The sequence below is a fragment of the Neodiprion virginianus genome, chromosome 4 (assembly GCF_021901495.1).
Source record: "Neodiprion virginianus isolate iyNeoVirg1 chromosome 4, iyNeoVirg1.1, whole genome shotgun sequence".
Taxonomy (NCBI): Eukaryota; Metazoa; Arthropoda; class Insecta; order Hymenoptera; family Diprionidae; genus Neodiprion; species Neodiprion virginianus.
The window spans coordinates 21,299,390-21,319,475 of NC_060880.1; the positions used below are offsets into that span (position 1 = coordinate 21,299,390).

Genomic DNA, 20,086 nt, shown 5'->3' on the forward strand with positions numbered 1-20,086 from the left:
AAGAAAACTATTTTGTTGGTGCAAAGATTTTCAATCAAATTTTATAATCTCGGTCAACGCCTGATCAATTTTGTCGGCATGAATGTAGAGATCATTCAAATCTCCCTGAAAAATTTACGTTAGATTTATTGTAATTTTATAGCTGTTAATTGACCATAACTTTGGAGGCAATAGAAATCGAATCACTTTCGGCGGTGAAAATCATCATCAAAATACAGCGAGCAGATACGGAATAAAAAATAAACTTAAACATGGGAACTGTTTAAATTTAAAAACGACTGAGTTATCAAATAAACATCCCTCAACATATACGCCATTGAATGATCGTGAAGATGATTTTTAAAAAAAGTGGTCTCACCGCATTTCGACAATTCTTGCTGTCAGCATTCTTCGGACGTTATCAATACTCTTCTATATTTAGGTATAATAAGATAAAATTCTCCGATCAATTACCTAACTCGTGCATTAGACGCTTCGTTTTTATTATAGGTAAAAGTTGGAATTGTCGATAAAAGATAAAGGTTAAAATGTCACTGCAATAATTATGGTTTTTCAATGATGACATGAAAGGGTAATTTTTTTTTTCTCTTTCTAAGTAATTTTCGGTAGCGAAAATGTGTGTCTGTAATCTAATTTTTTTTTTCATAAAGTTTAATTCAGCACAAACATATCGACCACTTCAGTTTTATTAATACAATATCTCATTTCATCGTCAACATCCATAGAAACTTCTTGGATTTTGTAAATTATCATTTTTGGGTCCTGATAACTCTAGAAAAGATACTCTGGGAAGATACTTCTCATCGTGTGAAAATGCAACTGAAGTCTGGCTTATCATTAGTCACTCTACACCCATTTCCTGCAGTTCCTCGTCCAACACATAATCATATTTACATCATCGTTCTTGATTATGGAAAAGAGTGGTTTAAACTGAACCGATTCGTTACTCATCAAAAGCTGTGATTATTGATTGAGCTCGAGTCAATACTGTACCAAGAATTCTCTGAAGTTCTTGCGGATTTGGAATCAGTTGCCCAACTGCTAAGTAACAAATCTTGTGTAGGAAATGGGCCGATAAATGCCACTCAGCTAGACCGTTGTTAAACTTTAATTACCTAAGCGCGTTGCTTCCGTTCCAGTTATCAACACCCTGCAAATTTAAACGAGGATCCTTCTGTTTATCTTTGCAACTACGCGTATACGATGTGAGTGTATGCATGCGCATATTCGCTCTGCTGTAAAGCTCATATCATTCAGATTCAGTGACACGTTTCAGGTAGAGGAATAAAATATGTTAAAGACTTTTTAGTATATCATGAATTCTGTACTCTTCTATTTTCTTCTGCACTTATACCAGCACCGCTTAATTTATTGTGGCCTACACTGTTCCAAGAACCGCGTATCAAGTACTCTGTTCAACAGTTAAAACATAACAAGGCCGAGGGTTGGGTCTTCACTTATTTACCCTAAAAGTACACACTTGGATCTTACAGAGACAATCGAATTTTGCAAGTTCTGATACCGCGAGGAAGATGATATAATAAGAGTGTAAATTTTTTACTCAACAGATTGTTCCAACCAATGAGTTTCCGATAAATAATTGAATGCTACAAAATTGTGACAAGATTGCCCCGAAAATTATATCAAGTACCATCAAGTATAATACAAATTCGTGTTAAACATTTAATGAAACGAAATATATAAATAAAATCGGGATCAATTGTTGAAGTCATCAAAGTTTTAAAATATTGCAGAGATTCTAATGGAAACGAGAAAAGTTCAAATTCGGTTCGGCAAATCTCACATCCAAACTTGTCACTATCGAAACCATCCAACAGCTCAAGATAATGTTTATACACACCTTGACTTTCTTGTCGATTTCCGGTTTCTCGAGTAGATTGGCCGTCTGCATCGTAGACTGTAAAAATAGGGGTGGTTGCGGTGGAGCCTCTGGGTCGTAGTTCGGGTTAGACGCGGGAGGGCCGCGGAGAAATCCGCCGGTACCGGAACGCGCCCTCATCGCAGCCGCCATTCTCAGCGGAAACGACCCTCCGCTACTTCTCCTTCCTTCGCCCTCTTGGTCGCCTGCCAGGCCGATGCCCCCGGCGATGCTCTCCTCATCCTCCCCCGCGCTCTCTGTAAAGACACGCAGAAAATCGAGAATCAATTCCAATACTGTTGGAACTAATGAAAATATTTTTCAACCTGGTCGAACCAAAAATTTGTACGTAGATCCAATCTCTTTCAAAGTTTCGATACAGTTTGCTACCGTGTCGTGGTTAGGCGGTACCCTTTTTCGTTTCGTATAAACCGAAATCAACAGTAAATGCATGTTTCTGATCGATGGTCTGTCAGTTTGTTTGTTTTTCAGCTAACCAAAAAATGTTCCAAATCATCACCCAATATTTGTTTCTCATGAGGACACTGGGAGACTGACAGTATCTACAAGTAAGAATGACTATATCTTATTGTGAGCCCATGCTGACTACCAGATTCCATCACTGTTCGAAGTACCCGGTGCAATACATCCGAAGATCCCACGAAGAAAATAATTATTAATAAGTGACGTCCCACGAAATTACGCATTATTAATCACCCGAGCCTAAGGGTATCCATAATCTAAATGTCTAGTATCTTGATATTTGATTATGAAATCAGCCACGCGGAGCCGAAAAGCTTCCATGTAATCCATGACTGTCCAACCTCCCAAAACGTCACATTTTATAGAAAAGTATGCTGTTGCGATGATGATTATTGTTAGAAGGTCCATTTCATAGTCTTGGGTATGAGTTAGAACTCATTTCACCAAGATCTTCTGAGCATATGAGTTTGGGATGGATGAATTGCTTTTTATCCACCATTGAAGGTTTTTCTTCTCGTATCAACAACAGAGAAGCAAGAATTTTTGTTCACGCAGCATGTATTGTGAATTGCGTCAGAGGATTCTGTATCCGGTTTCTGAAATGGTAATATATCATTACCGAGTGCGTCCACCTGCCTTGAAGCTATTCCGTCAACTCGGACGCAAGATTCCGTACAAAATAAATCTCATGTTCAGCCCCTTGAGATCAATCAGTCTTTCGTTTACGTGCTGCCACTTCGCTCAAAGCATCCATTTCATAACTTGAACCATCATCGTTCGAGTTTACTTCTGCTCTAGTTCAGTAAAGGTTACCGCTAACTCTATTCTTATCGATCAAGCTGTGGCATAGAGTGACGAAGGTATTAAGGTAGTGTATAAAATGACGAAAGGAAGGTTGAACCAATCAGAGGTATCAAAAGAAATTTAAATAATTACTGCAAAGTAATATCCAAATCATTTAACAACCGGTACGTTGATTCAATTCAATCCTTACAACTTTTTTCAGTTGTCGCTCAGGTCGTCATTGACATTGTTGGGATTTGAACTCATGTTTTCCTGTTTTGCCGTCTAGCATGCTATGCGTGACGCTACTACGGCCGGTAGGGCAGTGCGATTTTCAATATTGGGTCAATAAAGTGTCGATACAGCATTACTGATCAAACAGAACGAAAAGGTGGGAAAGTTCAATCATCAACAGTGGCAGTGACGTCATTGCAGAAAAGGGTTTCCGTCGCCAGCTAAATGTTGGTAAGTGTCGTTAACAGGAATATGTATACAGAACTTTCCTTGTATGTCAACTGCAGGATATTTGACAGTTCGTGATGATTCACAGTATTATAACAAATAATTAAAGATTGTTTACTGAATTAAAAAGAGATGCAAAATTAGAAACGACTGTGATAAAGCGGTTATAATACCAAGGCTTGAACATTCCACAAATCCATGACACTATGCTGAGAGATAATTTCCACATTTGGAGTTATATATCCTAATAGTTTAATTCGCCAAATTCCATTCTATGATTTGATTATCATTATTGTACAAACAAGAACGTGTCAGCTACCTCAAATTGAGTAGATATTAACAGTTTGTGTGATCATCTGGTGGAAGTTCATGATTCCCGGATAATTAACGTTATATTATAAATTTGAAACCGTGTAACATCTGTCTTTGGAACAAGGCTTTGGAATGTGTTTACGTTTCTATATCAATTAAGTTGTACCAAGTTTTCAGTCTGAGCAAAAACATGTCGAGAAACCAATAAATAATCGTTTTGATATCCTAAAATGTAACTCAACTTGAGAAGATCGATTATTACTTCTTTCTAAGAAATTAAAAATTTATCAATTCAATCAAACGTTTCTCAGTTTATTGACAAACGCTTCGCATTACCTTGGACACATTTTTACCAGCTCCTTAGTAAATCAGACGAACATTGCATTCGAAATAATTTTAAATCAATAAATCAATTAATCCAGGCCTTATTGAAAAATATGTAAATATTAATGGAAACTCATTTCAAGAAAGTGACTGAAAATATTGATTAACGAAGAGTATCATGCATCATACATCATACATAGTATTAAAGTTCGAAACCAAAGTGTGAATGTTCGAATGACGGATGTTCAGAAAGTGACGTCGCCCAAAATTTTTTCTCTCTTGACGTCATCGATCTGTAGTAATCGTAACGACCAAAATCAGCTAGCCGAATTCCTCAGTCCCGAAACAACCGCGCAGTAGAGCCGATGTATGAAAATCGCGCTCCGGATCTGCTTCCTGGTACAACTCGAGTTCCAGGACAAGTGCTCCGTAGTTTCTACGCTCCAGGTCCGCTACCTGGTGAAACTCGACTTCAGGGACAAGCGCTCCGTAGTTTTGGCTGTCCAGGTCCTTCACCTGATGACTTTTGACCTTCCGGACTAATTGTCAAGTTTACAAGTTTTATTATTGAAAACGTCATGTTTTGTACTATCAAACCAATACGCATGCTTCAGATAACATTTAGAATCGGAAAATAAAACCGAACGACCAGGATCAAGAAATTGCAATCGGTGAGTGGTTGGTATTGTATACATAGGAATACATGACAATAACGTCGCTCAGTTAGAGCTAAAATTGCTGTGTTTTGTGTTTCAAATCTTTTAGCACGTAGCTGATTGTTCTTTGGTATTTTTTGACGAAATTCATTGTCATAAAATCACAATACTTTATACTTACATGCATGTGTAATCGTGATTTGTAGTATTGTATAGAAAAAAATCTTACGGGCAGATTTGGTTTGCGTCACGTGCACAAAGACAGTGTTCATTCTGTATACTGTGAAGCAAATACCAAAATTTTTTGGGGACTCCATCGTGCTCCAGTCTCCCCTACAACTATGTCATCTCGTAAAACACTGACAATGAGTAAGTGAGAGCACGAGCACAAAAACTAGTTACACTAGGCATCCGACCCCTGGCGAGCTTTAGCGAGCGAGTGTTTTAAAACTAGTTAGTTTTAAATGGACAAATCATAAGATTTTATATGAACTCGCTATATTCGTATGACTTTTCTCATGGAATTCTTATTGGAATTTCTTTTCGGAAAAAGAAATTTTTTACAAAGAAATTTTATTTGATTAAGGTCATTTTGATTCGTAGATTTGGAAGATACAATTAATCCAGAGTAGTATGAAAATTGTAATCCCTAGACAGATCAATTGCACATGAAACAAAAAGCGCTGAAAGTAAGAATTAAATGAAAAATGTTACGGATATCATCAAGTGATAACACTCCACAATGAGATTTATCAAATGAAAAAAAATACATCTAGGTCTGATTGCGCGAAATTTTCAGGATTCAAGATTTCTAAACTCCGAACAGTAGTTGGATAAACGTTTTATGATGTATTTTGCGTTTTATTTCTTATTTGCGATTCGAATAGAACATACGATGAGTAATTAATGTTTCGGAGCGTAGTATCATCTACATGCGTAAAATTAAGGACCTAAACGGGCTCACTTTGTAGCATCCAAGCCCGAGAATGACGAGAAGGTTTGAAGATTTCACGACGATTTTGCTTGGGAATCAAACGTCTGAAATTCTACGTTATCACAGGCAGCATTTCTACTCGTGAGTATAACAAAGCAACTGCATGCTATGACCAAGTTTGTGCCGAGGTTATTGACTTGAAATTCAGTTGCGTGTTCGCGTTCAGAGGTTCATTCATTGTTAATTCTGCATATTTACGAGAGATCGCGGACGAGGTAAAATCGCGATAGTACGAAAAATGAACCAAATGTTGAAACTGTAAGCAACGAATACAAATAATTACGTAATTAACCACGCAAATGTACTACGAATCATTTTTACTTACGCTATTTTGGATTACGAATATTCATAACTTTATAGACACTAAGAAATTGGCTTATCGTGTCGCTAACGCATTGTAATTCAACGAAACACATCACAAACCCAATCTTAGTTAGACTACTCATTTGCTCTGTTCGTAAGAAAAAGAACGAAAAAAAAATTGCTTCTCACTTATTGTTTTTCGAAACTGATGGAACACATTATTATTTCCATTTTCACGCTTGCTCGAGCTTTCACATGATAAAATTCTCTGTTGCGAAAAATCATTTCAGATATATGATACGTGACAAGTTGCAGGTGACGGCTTGTGGTTTGTTCGTTGACTGGATAATCTACCGAGGTACTATTAGAATTATCAGAGGTATACACTTAAACTGATATTTCCATATGTCAACAGGATGTTAATACCATAATGTCTTACCGTTTGCGCCATGAAAATTTGTCACTAAACCAACTCCCGTGACACATGTTATGGTTTTCGAGAAATGATTTGCCAAACTAGCATGCCATGTATAATTCCCGATAAAGTATTCTGCGAAAACTAATCTGGTCCATATGGTGAGGCGAACAACGCGAGCGTTTCGTAAAAGATTACGGCGACGTGCATTTCTTCCGTGTTCTAAAAAGGCATACGTGGGCGTCACCCCTGGGATTTTGCCCGTCTGGCTTGCCGCTGGCCTGATTGTGCGGTAAGCAGATCCCCGTGGCTGGCCCGATGTTACCGACCCCAGACCGACGAACTGTCGACTTCCCCAAGTGGTCCAAATGCGAGACCCGATGCCGTTACAGCACTTGTAACGGGCGTACGGTTTAAACTACGGGTAGATCGCGAGAATGGATTGGTAATCGAACCAGACAGGGATTGAATTTCATCCAATCGAAATAGTACATTCCGTTTCAAGTGCAGAGAGTAAGCGGTTTCCGATGAGTAGAAGGTTTACAGCGTGAGCCAAGAATCGTGCTCCAATGACACATGCTACTTTTTCCAACACTTGTGAGGAAAAGTTTGCTTTGAGAAACACCGAAAGTGCCACTGATGGCATGCGACATTGGGGTTAAGTAGCTTAACTTTAATAACGGAGTGCGTAAAATCAAATTGTATAAAAGTGCGCATGCGCCAAAGAAAACCCTAGTGTTCAACATCGAGCATTTCAGTTGCGCACGTGCGCCAACGTCGTTTTACCGCACCGTACGGAAATGGGGTGATATACGCACGCGCCACAGACTTCGAAAATCGAAATTTCCAAGCAGATGTCGGGAACATGTTTTATTCGAGCTGCTAATAGACAAGTGACGTGGGCACAGGCAATATTGAGCGCGGTATGAAGAAAGCGTTACCCAGACGAGAGAGAGTAAAGGAACGAACTGGCGTGAGCCCGTGACAAGGCGTCATCCAGCGTTTACTCGTATCTTTTGTCTGTCTTGATTGCACTGGAGGGTGGCCTTTTATACGTATTGATTGACAGGGTGTTTCGTAAAAATCGCCTGTTAGCTGAGAGGTGGAAAATTGTTCAGGTCGAAACACTTTTAGCGTCATGGTTTTGGGGACCTGCAGGTTTAGTTTTCGTTACGCACTGAAACGGCTCCGTGTAGTTTCTTTTATGCCAAACGTAAGTTTGCCATATATGAGTCGTAGGCAATCGTGTACGTAAGCTAAAGACGAAATTCGAAAACATGCGAGACGTAAAGTACACTTTGTCTCCATTGTACATACGAAACTTTATTTAAAAAAGTATAGTTTCCAAGTTTTTGTACTGTTCGGAGTACAAAAAAGTGCACTTTTAATTACCAAGAACGTAAAAGTGCATTTTTTAACGTCGCAGAAGCGATTACTTTAAACACGAACTGCGAGAAAAAAAATACGCATTATTCATAAAGTTAATGTAGCGCGACATATCTATGATTTTTACGTAATTTGAAATCTGATACATAAATCTCTACATTTGATAAAGCAAACAGTTAATTTTTAGTCTTAATTACAACGAGGTTCTTCGCCAATTTCGGAAATGAAATTTTATTCAGCATGTATGAATTGGCAGCAAAAAAAAAAAAAATCGAACCAAGTGAGCTTTTGTGCACATGCGGGATTCTAGATAATTTCTTACTATGATGAGCACTGAAAAGGGATTACCTACGCTGTCTGCTTGCGAGTAAGATACCCAAAAATATTCCAAGGAGAGCATCTGAAGGGCCCAGTCAGGTTTTCGTGTGAAATGCATCTTTCAATCGCGTCAGACTTGCTGTGCACTAAGTTTTATCTAGTCTTAGAAATAACAGCCTTGTAGATATCTGTGTTTGCCTTACAGAATTTTATCAAATTAAACTCGAGCCGCGATAAATTCTTTAAGGATTAAACTGCTAATTACTGGTGTAATTTAAAAAGTCTCTAAGAGCCCACTAAATTCAGGTGTCCGTAGGCTATATTCACGCTAGCTTATGCTTAAAGACGGTGTTAAGTAGAAGCAACAGGTTTTAAAGCACCAAGAACTTCAATCATCTGGACAAACGGTGTACTTGGTCTGGTTTATCAAATTTGCACGTCAAATCATCTAACTGTCCTCGCGAACAAAGACGTAGATTCTTTCTGAGAAAGTTTCGACATATCCTTCCATTAGCTTCAAGATGATGGACGAGATTCATCATTAGAACAGGCCAACACCATGCTAATATTTGATCGAATGTGAAGTGCAACTTGTGCGTACGAGATGATCGAATTCACGAATGACGGATCGAGCGATGATTGTGGTTTGGCACGAAGCAAATGCGTATCTCTTGTTTATAACAATAAAACGAAATAATTCGTGGCAATTTTTTCATGGCTTATTGTTCTGTGCAGAGGTGATCCATTTTTTTCATACGCTTTCTGAGCCCGCTGATGAGTGGGGATCAGCCTGGAGTCAATCCTTTGAACGAGGAAAAGTAAATATTTTCAAATAAGGAGATACATGGAAATTTTCTCGATGCGGAAGTGAAAACATAATATTGCAGTGTGTACGCATGGATGCAGACGCCTAACGGCTCGTTCCTTACTGGATCTCAGCGCAGCGATGGGCTCAGCATTGAAATATTGTTTGGCGTGAGTTGCCAAGACAAACACCAACGTGCGGTGATGAACGTAATACAGTAGAAGAAAGTGCGTCTACCCCCTTTGCGGTACTATTGAATAACTGCCATAAGTTCGCATGATGTGCAAGCCCGTGGTGCAGTGGTTATTATTATTTATGACATTAAGTAAACACGAACGGAGTGAATGCCCGTTCGTGGCGTACATATCGCAGTCTCAAGTATGGCAGATTTTCAAGTATGGTGAATAAGACCAAGTAAAACGTTGGTGCGAATACGTGTAATAAAAACCTCCGTGATCCGTCGATGAAAATTATTGCTGACTTAATGTCGATGAAATTTTCTCAAAATGTAATCTTTGGCGATGTATGTACATACGTACAGTAATGTTCATTAATGACTTCCCTTTCCGGCTACCTTGTTTTCGGTCCGAAACAAAATGCGACCTCCATTCTACACAAATTACGTGACAATGACTAGCGATGTAGCCGACGTGAGTGATTGGGACTTCTAGAAAATTTAGAAACTTTCCGCAGAAACGGATCAGGCTTTTAGAACTTTACTGTTATGTATCGAAGTGATTTCTTCTTCGTGTACAAAAGATAATCATCTCCTATCGTTAGTACAATGCAAGTGCTCAATGAATAGTAAATAATTGGGGATTATCTTTTTCAAGATGATGTGTTAAAAATTTCTCAGTGCGGGAAGAATCAAATTTAAAGTGACATGTAGAGGGTAAAAAAGTATATGAGACTATCTCTCAAAATTGCATTAGATAATTCCTTTCATTATTCCGATTTCATCAAGAGATAATGGAATGAGGATTAGGATTCATAAAGGTGTAACTTATTGTTAGGCAATTTTTGCCAATACTACGTAGGTACATTTCACTGATGAATATCACATTTTCACTTAGCTTGACAAGTAGCCTTGAATCATTTATATCAATCTGTCCGCATATAAATAGGATGAAAATCGTAGACTTACGTTTGCTGTATTCCCCGTGAGTAATTACAGTAATGGATGTAAAGAAAAGTAGCTCATTATGCCTCCGAAATAAGCTGTCGTACAGAGTGTTTGGTATCAATCGCCCGAGGTGAATATTTTAGCCGTGAAAACAGATAACGAGTTGTGTATAAAACTGGACGAGTTTTAAGGGAAAAAGATGATGCTGATATGGACCGAATTTTTGAACTAAATTGTCTTACTTTGGCGTTGTCACACGCGATCACTTATGAAAGTCCTGTGATTATAATTTGTGATCCAAAGCAAAATTGCAAAGAATATTACCATACCAAATTCGCCAATTTTGTATCCGTGCAGTAAAATTGGAATTTTAATAATTATTTTGCTGTCTTTCAATTTTTTTCTGATCTCGCTATCAGTTACTTACATTAAAAATACGAGTTTCCTATCGGAATCAAACGTGACTTAGAAAAAGTTGATCCAAATAAATGTCATCTTTTTACCTCGAAATCCCACAAGTTTGTATCAAACTTTTTCTTGTATCTCTTTTCATTCCTAAAGTATTTGCCTCGGACGAATAATACCGACCACCCTGTATACGTTACTCATGTAGGTATACATGTATACAAGTCCACAAAATTTTAAAACACCTCGTTCAATATCTGCTGAAAAAATATCAGTTTATTTTCTGCTTATCACGCTCCAATTAGGTCTATCTCTCTCATCACTGTGTTGTATTTTAACGCGTGACATAACTTCGGGCCATAATGACCTCGTCTAATTTGCAATGGATTCTACGGCCACATAAATATTTACCATATAGCTAGGTGCTGAATCAAGGTCTTGGCACATTGGTAGAATTTTCCAAATCTTAAGTATGTTGAAGAATGTGGGCTTAAAAATTTTTTAAAAGAGATGCTGCTGACTTGGTAGAAACCTTCCAACATTTTATTTTTTTGATTTGACAGCACTGACGTAACTAACGATAAGGAGACAATATTTGACATTGGGGGTTTAATGACAACCGGAAGGTTGAAGATTGATGTAGGAATTTTTATTCAGATCTAAAAAACATCAGTAATTCGTATTTCGTATTACTTTAATGGATAAACAAAAAACTTAGGTCTACCTTTCAGTGCAAAGATGCGTAAATACAATTACGCTAAACTGTCGAGATTCCTATTAATTTCACCCTCGAGCGCACACGAGAGGTCTGGAATACGTGAGCAAAATGTAAAATTGACATGGGGTACCTGTATGTTCCTAACGCAAAATCTAAACGAACAAAAAATTTCAGGCGCACACAAATTATCTTATAACATTCAACCCTTTATTAGGACCTGATCCTCATTTCAGTCAGTACATGACGCAATTTATTATCATAATTCGATTCGAAATTGAAGGAAACGTCTTTGCAATACTTTTAATGTTATTACTTCAGTTCATTTTTCATATACCGAACGGTATGACTTCATTTCCAATGGATGTTGTGGTGAGCAACATCTAGTCCCTTGCTTACCCATCCACATGCGATGAAAATTTTATAATTTCTTTCAAATATATACAAAGCCGAGAAATATTTTGTTAGGAAACTTTCTCTTTTGAACTATGATATTGCTTTCAGAAACTCGTCGCAAAAAATGTAAGTGATGTATGAATATACACTTGAGTTCCCGAACAATCGGTACAACTTAGGGAAACGTGGAAAATATTACATGTTCTTGACGTTACGTGTACAAAAACTTTCCAAACGGGAATTTTACCCTGTGGATATGTCGTTGACTCTGTCATTACCATTGAGAACTTACGTAAACACTACCAAACGTTATACCTCCACCTCCTGGCTCGAGTTATAAAGCAGAACTTGTTACGTAAACGTACTCGATCACACCTTAGGCTGGAGTCTTATGCACGTGAATTATTTCGCAAGAAATCCACTGAAAAGCGAATGCAGGCAAGGCAAGTGATAGTATGATAAAATGATTAATATTTGATTCTGCAACAATGATGCGGCCTGCATAGAACTCCAGATTGGCTCTGATTTTCACACATGTCACTTGGCCGAAAGTCATGTCGTACCCTGGCTCTTGATCTACTAATTTAATCCCAATTTCCAAGTTAATTCTCGTTGGGTTTGCATATCACATTCAATCTCCATTGTTATCGAGGCCTAAGCGCATGTGAAACTGAGCCATACAACGTAATGTGAGAACAGGAATTTGAATGGAGCCTAGGGTATAATGAATTGGTGTAATATATTATCGACGGTGGTAAGAGACATAAATTGTTCGTAATTTTCATTCGCCTTATCACCGAATTCTATTTCGTAAACTAAGAATTGATTCAAACCTTGACATTGCGGACCATTCTGTAGCAATTGACCATGCGTATACGTGAAAGATACACTATGAATGTAAGTATGTTATTCTGCAGTATCCATCCACCACAAATGGTATTGCAAGTTTCGTAAAAATAGTCAGCGAAATTTATTTTGAAATCTATAACCACCAATCATTTTAGATTCTCACAGCGTCAACTGTTAACCAACGCATTAAGTACATATGATAGAAGCATCGCGGTATTTGATACAGCTTTTTCTCTAGTATATATTCCGGTATACCGGAAGCCCAATCTCAGATGAATGGCTTTTCTTTAACTCGGAAGATATTTCATTTGATTCTGAGAGAGGACGAATAAATTATAGACACATAACGATGGTCACTAATACATCCTCTTCTTGCCCTGCACCAACCCAACGGCCAACATTTGACACGAATAAAGTTTCCGTTGACAACAAAGTTAGTGAAAGCTTGTCTAACAAACATACCGAATATACCAATATACATATACTGAGATGCATCCGTATATAATATACTCTAATACACGCATGTTGAGTCTTGTGCGTCGTAGTGCCGGCATAGAAAGTCGATTTTCTGATTGTGTAAATCGACTGAAAGAAAATAGAGCTTTTGTGTCAATGAGAACACCGAATGCCGGAAAGATTGTCAGAGATGGTCCTCGGACGATACGATGCCAAAGGAGCTTATATCTATGGGACGATCAGCTTACAACCGTTGCCTTGAGCATTTGAAGAAAAAAACATAGAATGCGGTGATTTCAACATCAAAGGAAAAGCAGAAAAACGAAGTAAAGAAGATACAACAGTAGCTACTGGAAAACCAAGGAAAGAAGAGAGAAGATATTTCAGTACTCGAGGGTCGATCAGAGAAAGCTGAAAAGGCAAGTGACAACAGTGTTAGAGGTTGGGGGAACACTTTTGAATGAAACACGTTTGACGAACTTAATACCACCTTACATTCGAAATGCCAATATTGCGCATGATCTGCTCGATGGAGTTCAAACTGTGACTGAAAATTTAACCTCTTTTTCAGTTGACTTTAATGTGTGTTCTAATGATGATAACTATGCTTTATTATACAGGTTTGAAAAGCTTGAAGAATAAGCCTCAACGATTCCAGCATGAATTTAAAAAACCTTGATTAGTTCACGAGTAATTTTACTTTTAGCGAAAACTGAAATTTTTCCATAATAAATAAATGGGAAATAAAAATTCAAAAAAAACCGCCTGTTACACTTGAGCTAAAAAGCTCATCTTTTGCATGGATTTTTTTCTATCAAGCACTAACATTTGAGAGGGTGAAAGTGAAATTTTTTTTCTCTACGAACCACTAATGTATGTTTTATATATATATATGTGTAGTCGTGCGGGATTCGAAGGCGGCATTCTGAGCAGTATTCGCCTACGCTTACGCTATACAAACATAAACATATCCCTTTTGCTAATGAGCGGCGAAGTGGGGGATACGGGACGATAGTACCCGATACCAGGGGTCCTTCTCAAACGTGGCCGCAGCTAAGGCGGTAGATTTCTGATCATTCAGTCAAATTCGGAATCTGGGACAGAGAGGTTGTCTCCCTCAGGACCCAGAACCGCGGTGGCTCGGATATTGTGTGAGTGATTAGTGACTTGTGCGGATTTACTCTTGGTTACTCGAGTTGTTTGGCGCGTCGACAAATATATTGTTGTGCTACGCAATCGTGTCCCCTTCCCTCCCCCCCTCCCCTGTCCCATCGTCTTAAGAATCCCCCACTCCAGTCTCCCCGACATCTATAATATATTTGTTTCGACAAAGTGGTGAAGTTGCGAAAGTTCAAGTTCCTCGGTGAGTACTTCACATCAAGCCACTTGCTCATGGCGCTCTTCGAAATAGATCGGCTGGTTCACATATTATTATATTGTCTACTGTCATCTGCGTACAGGTATTACTTCAAATTTGTACATCTTTAGTCTCAAACTGACACCTTGCGCAGCAGCACGAATTGTTCTATAGAAGTTGCAGGTTTAGTCGCTAGAGGCACATTTAGGACTTTTAAGGGTATGTGTGTTTACATTTGTGTGTTTACGTTTACGAATATAATTCAGCACATGATATTAACTTTAGCCAATTAGATCGGACCCAGCCGTTTATAAGAAGGGTATCCAAGACTCATATCAATTATTTCGCGAGAAAAATTCTATAGAAATATTCGAATTTGCAATTTCTATCGAACTGTTCTATCAAATAAATGAAAACGTGACTGTCGGTTTGATTCTCGACGGTTTGCTCATTTACTCATCCAGATCACTCACTTCTTGTATCTTCATCGCTAATTTACGAATCCCTTGTCAACCCAGTATCTATCGCTTTAAGCAATATCAATACCGCAGTACATTTATGTCCTCTTTCTATGGTGTTTTTCTGTGATAACTTTTTATGCCATAATTTTTACCCTAACCATCTTAAACTCTTTGAAAGAATTACGTTTCCGGGCTTGACTTTCGGTTTTTTAAAGAAATTAATAACCATATATACTTTATGTTTATTTCGTATTTTGTGAGTGTAATTAATATATAAGAGCAGACGGATTCTGGTCATTGAAACGGTTAATGACGCGTTGATTGCGTAAAAGTAAAATTAATTAGCTTGATTGCGCAGAGACCTGCGGAATATAACAGAAGTTCAAAAATCGAACACTGATCTCGTTATTATTGAAATTGCTCGCAATTTTCGTATACTGCATATACCGTATGTAATCAATAATCAATCACGCCCCTCTACAAACAAATTCAACGTATTTCATCGCATTTTCCCAGACAATTCCCACTTGGTGCTGGGGTTCTGCTACCTAATAATTTATCGATGAATTATTTTGCCCAACTAAATTAAAGTAAAATTCTTTGTTACTAAAATTTTATTAGGAATTGTAATTCGTACAGAGAATGGCGATAGGAAGCTCTACGTAATTTATTCACTTGTAATTACAGTTTCACGTTATGTACTCCAGTGAAGAAAGTATTTACCAATTTTAGTTTATCGTGAGCGAGTGTATTTTTGACAAATCAACAAATCTGTTAGAATATATGTAGATACAGTAGAGCCTCGCCACACAAGCACACGCGTGTCGTCCGAAAGATGTTTAAAGACGGTTTATGTATGAAAAATATGTCTTTCAATTTCACTTACGGGATAATTCGAAATGCAATAATTTCAAATCCAAATGTTCGTCTATTCTTGATACCGTATCAAACCTGTCGATTTCTCTCAAGGAATTGATGTAAGAATAAAGAAATTGAACAAGCAGGACAGATCGATCGTTTTCATATTTATATGATGTATTATGTATTTTCGCCTTATACCGAAGTACCTCACTCCTATCAAATATTGCAACTTTCGCACAAAAACCATACCGTTTTTATGATCCCGCAGAAACCTTTCACGGTACAGGAAGCTGATGAAAAGACGTTGTGTTTGGCCGGTAATAAGATATATTTGAACGAGAAACGTCCATGGAAAGAATGGTAGTATTATATTTCCGAAAGATATTTCAAATGGTAGCGTTTCGTACTTTCAGAAGTTCGTTTTTCATTATTTTTTTCTTATACTTCGAACCGACTCCTGATCTCTGATTATATGTACGATATCATAATATTTCTACAACTCTACTACAAAGTGGCATTGAAATGGTTCGTAATATCGCAAAATGTCGGTCCAGAATTTTCGCTGCGTTGCTATAAAAGCGTTTACCACACTTACACTGTATTGAAGTGCACAAGTAATTAATCATTTTTTACGGACAGCTGTTCATCTCGTAAGATTTCGCCACCATCGTGTACAAGTAATTTAGAGGCTGTTACAGCACCTTTGGGAATCACCCAAACCCTCACAAAAATTCGATTACCTACCCAACAATTTCTATCCTCGTTTCCGTCATATGTATATCTGTTGCGAACAGAATAATTTCATTTGATTTTATTCATCATTTTTCAACTTCAAGTCCAATGATGTAATTTTGTTTTTACCTGCTTAGTGTAGCGTATAGCCATGCAACTAATTGTCAAAGCCATAGTCTCTTAATACATTTCGGTTGCGAATCATTCAGAATTGTTTCGTTTCGGTTCCAATTTTTACGTCATATCTGGCGAACATCACACGCCATCATTAAACTGAAACCCCAAAGTTTTTACGTTTATTCATAAACCTTTTCCGTTTCATTCAAGAACCTTTACCTCAGATTTTTCCACCGCTGAAGCATTATCCAAAAACACGCGACCCACTCGAGGAATCACCGCATAACGAAGTCTCCGGTTATTCGGAACAAATCTCGGCACCAAAGCTTTGGCGTTTCGGTGAGACTTGAATCGAAACCACGGTCTTGAAAACAAGTCCCACAACTCCGCTCAGGTTTCGGTAGTAGGGGGTCCCCAAAACTGTTTCAAAGTTCGTTGTGAATTTCCTCGGTAGGGGTGATGTGGTTCCGGTGGAAAGTTAGCACATGCGATACAGACAGGGAGAGAGACAAAGGGAGAGGGTGCAAGGAACAAAGAGAGCATACCTGCTCACACGATACCAGCGCAACTCGTGGCAAGTATATCACCTAAGTTCAATCCAATTTCGGGGACGTCGTCTACTACCTAAGTTCTGAGACTAGTATACAAGATCTTGTCCGTAACTAGTTGGGAAAAAATCGTGTAACCTATTCGAAGGGGAAATATGGATTCATGTTTTAGCTGGTCTGCAGGCACGAGCTTCACGTAGTTGATTGGTCAGAGTAATAATATCAGAATTAGAATCTGTCAGTGCACCTTTGAACTTACCTCAACTTCAAATTTTACCCAAATTTTCAGACAAGTATGACCGGAGAAACGCGTTTGGCATACTAGGGTTCATTGGTACTACATAACAGGGCACAGTTATTCATGCCAATTAACAAATTTCTGATTTAAATAGTTTTACTATTACGGCATCAGCGTGCGACGCAAAGATAACGGAAGGGTATCTTTAGGCAGTACGAAATAATGTGGATTACTCCATTAAAAATCCTTGCTCGAGTTTTATACCTGAGGAGTTTAGTTAGAATTTGACGTATCTTGAATTATATCATCAGCAAGCTGTGAGATCATGCAATATCATGTCATATTATATCAGGGTCACGGTGAAGGAAGCTGTTCTATGTTCAGATAATTCATGTTGGTAACACATGTGAATGAATCTCACTCCCCGTATACAACGAACTTCTACGGAACTTATGTGGCTGAATAATGGTCGTGTCAAAATGCTTTTGAAAACGATACGCTTACTTACATACAAGATTCCAAGTCGATTATATACTAGAAAATTTATGAGAGCTAACAGAAATTTTTTCCTTATTTATACGAATCGATTTTTGCAATTTTCGCTCACTGACTTCTTAACGTGCGATGCTGCTAAAATTGCAGCAGGATCCGGTGTAAATTTTTTAAATGACAGCGTGTCTTTGGTATGGATACAGGATGTAGAAAACGGTTGGGCATCGCTATCTGTCAGAGACGCCAATCTTAGCAGTAAAACACACACTGTGATTTCATCTAAACAGGAAAACTTGGTGGCGCTGTCTACATAACAGGTGAACGTATTGCGTTAACGATGCAAGGAGCATACGATACCAAACTAGGTCAAATTTGCAGGAAAGTTGGAGTGTTAATTAAAAGTTTGCGGAAGTCTGAAAACCTGTGAAATCTTAGGGTGCAGCGCTTCGATAGTATAATTATTTTGAATACACTTCACAAATAGAACACTCGAAGTTCGGTATTTTGAAATTATGATTTCCACTTTATACATACATGCATTCTTGTTTTTAACCTTAATTTTAAATTTGGTTTTTCGGATGCACTTTTAAACTTTTATTATACTAATTTTGCAAAAAGAATGACTAAAAACTGACTATTTGACAGAGATATAGAGACAGTTACTGTTCGTATAGTACAGAAGAGCTAGCGAGTAGCCCTAAAAGAATTACAAATTAGAAATGAATCTGCAAGTCGACTCATTTTTAATATGATTTTGACAAACCTTTTACAAAAAAAAAATTTCACTTCTGTCTAAAACATTTTTATCGAAGGTATTCTAATGAAATCAAAATTCACTCACATCAACAAAGACCGATTGTTAATATCAATCCATTAGATTTTCATAAGTATCCCGAAGACACAGATATATTAATCAGATTTTTTATCTTCCAATTTTCGTTCCCTACCATCGTTGTAATAACTTCTATGACGAAGTGGAAAAATAAATTATCGATAATTCTAGACAGGTTTGCTCTGTTGAAAGTTTGAAAAACCGCCAGGGTACCGTTTGCGAAATGAGAGTGATTCAGGTTTGCGAAACATCTAAATACCTCCAATTAGTCGTCCAATAAATCATTATTCATAAAAACGGTACTGAAAACGAAATAGGGACATTAAGGTGATGTGATACTCCTTTTTCAGTAACAAAAACTGTTATCCGAATTCCTCGGAGACGATTAATCTTTCGGATAAAAGACCAGAACAGCCAACTGCGGAAATTTTTGGCTCAGTTTCCTGTTGATTGGTGAACGATTAATTGGACCACGATACAAAAACATAAACTAATATATACATAAGTCCGTAAGGGTTAAACATAAAGATAAATAAAAAATATTTAAATCATTGATGGCGACCTCTGAATATTTTCTCACTTCCTCCAGATCTTACGACAATTTTTTTTCAGTATTTATCAAAAATTTTTCGTGTCGCACATTAAAAAAAAAGTTCAAAAATGAACCACCCTAATACACGTACTAAAACCAGAATGTAATTGCATAAAAATTTTATTCTTTGAGCTGTCAATATTTACTACTTTTGAGTTGTGTTATTCCACTCGGTAAAAATTGAAATGCATTAACGTAGAATCCACAAGATACATTGTTGTCATTTTGTTGAAGCATGTCACAAATCTCAATTTATTATTTTTGCTGTACACCACATTTACAGCAATTGGGCCGATTCTCTGTTGTGAATTAATCGTATTTCGTATCTCGAATGGATAAAAATATTTAGATGTTTAGCTCAACTGCTGTTTATGAAGTTATTGTTATTAATTGCTATACAGGGCGTCCTATTGTTAACAAACCAGCAGAATATCTAAGAAATAAGCAGCTTTATAGAGACTAATTTGAATTATTTCGTACAAAATCTTCATCTGAGATGTTTCTATTTGTGCTTGACATTTTTTTTTGATCATGACATTAAATTTGAAATTACGATGCAGACGTAAGTTGCTCAGCTATCGACTGCGCATTCAAAAAATATTTGAGCTCTAATAGCCGGCGAGATTGTATAGCAAGAATTTTTTCGCCTTTAAAGCAGCGAAGCTAACTTACAATATTTATTTATTCATTCGTTCATCCTCTTTTTCATTTTTTGCCATCACACTTGACACTATTTGTCAATTTGTCTCTACAACGGCGATCGTTTAAAATAGTTGGGCATATTCTTGAGTG

At 37.5% G+C, this 20,086-nt stretch overlaps 1 protein-coding gene across 9 annotated transcripts in view; it reads right to left on the reverse strand.

Moving 5' to 3' along the window:
• Positions 1 to 20,086, reverse strand: part of LOC124303842 (transient receptor potential-gamma protein) — a 106,302-nt gene that overhangs the window by 27,333 nt on the left and 58,883 nt on the right. For all 9 annotated transcript variants that reach the window (XM_046761588.1, XM_046761589.1, XM_046761584.1 and 6 more), the window contains exon 3: positions 1,862 to 2,136. In XM_046761588.1, coding sequence (XP_046617544.1) covers positions 1,862 to 2,032 — 171 coding nt within the window. In that variant the 5' untranslated portion in view covers positions 2,033 to 2,136. The remainder of the gene's footprint in view (positions 1 to 1,861; positions 2,137 to 20,086) is intronic.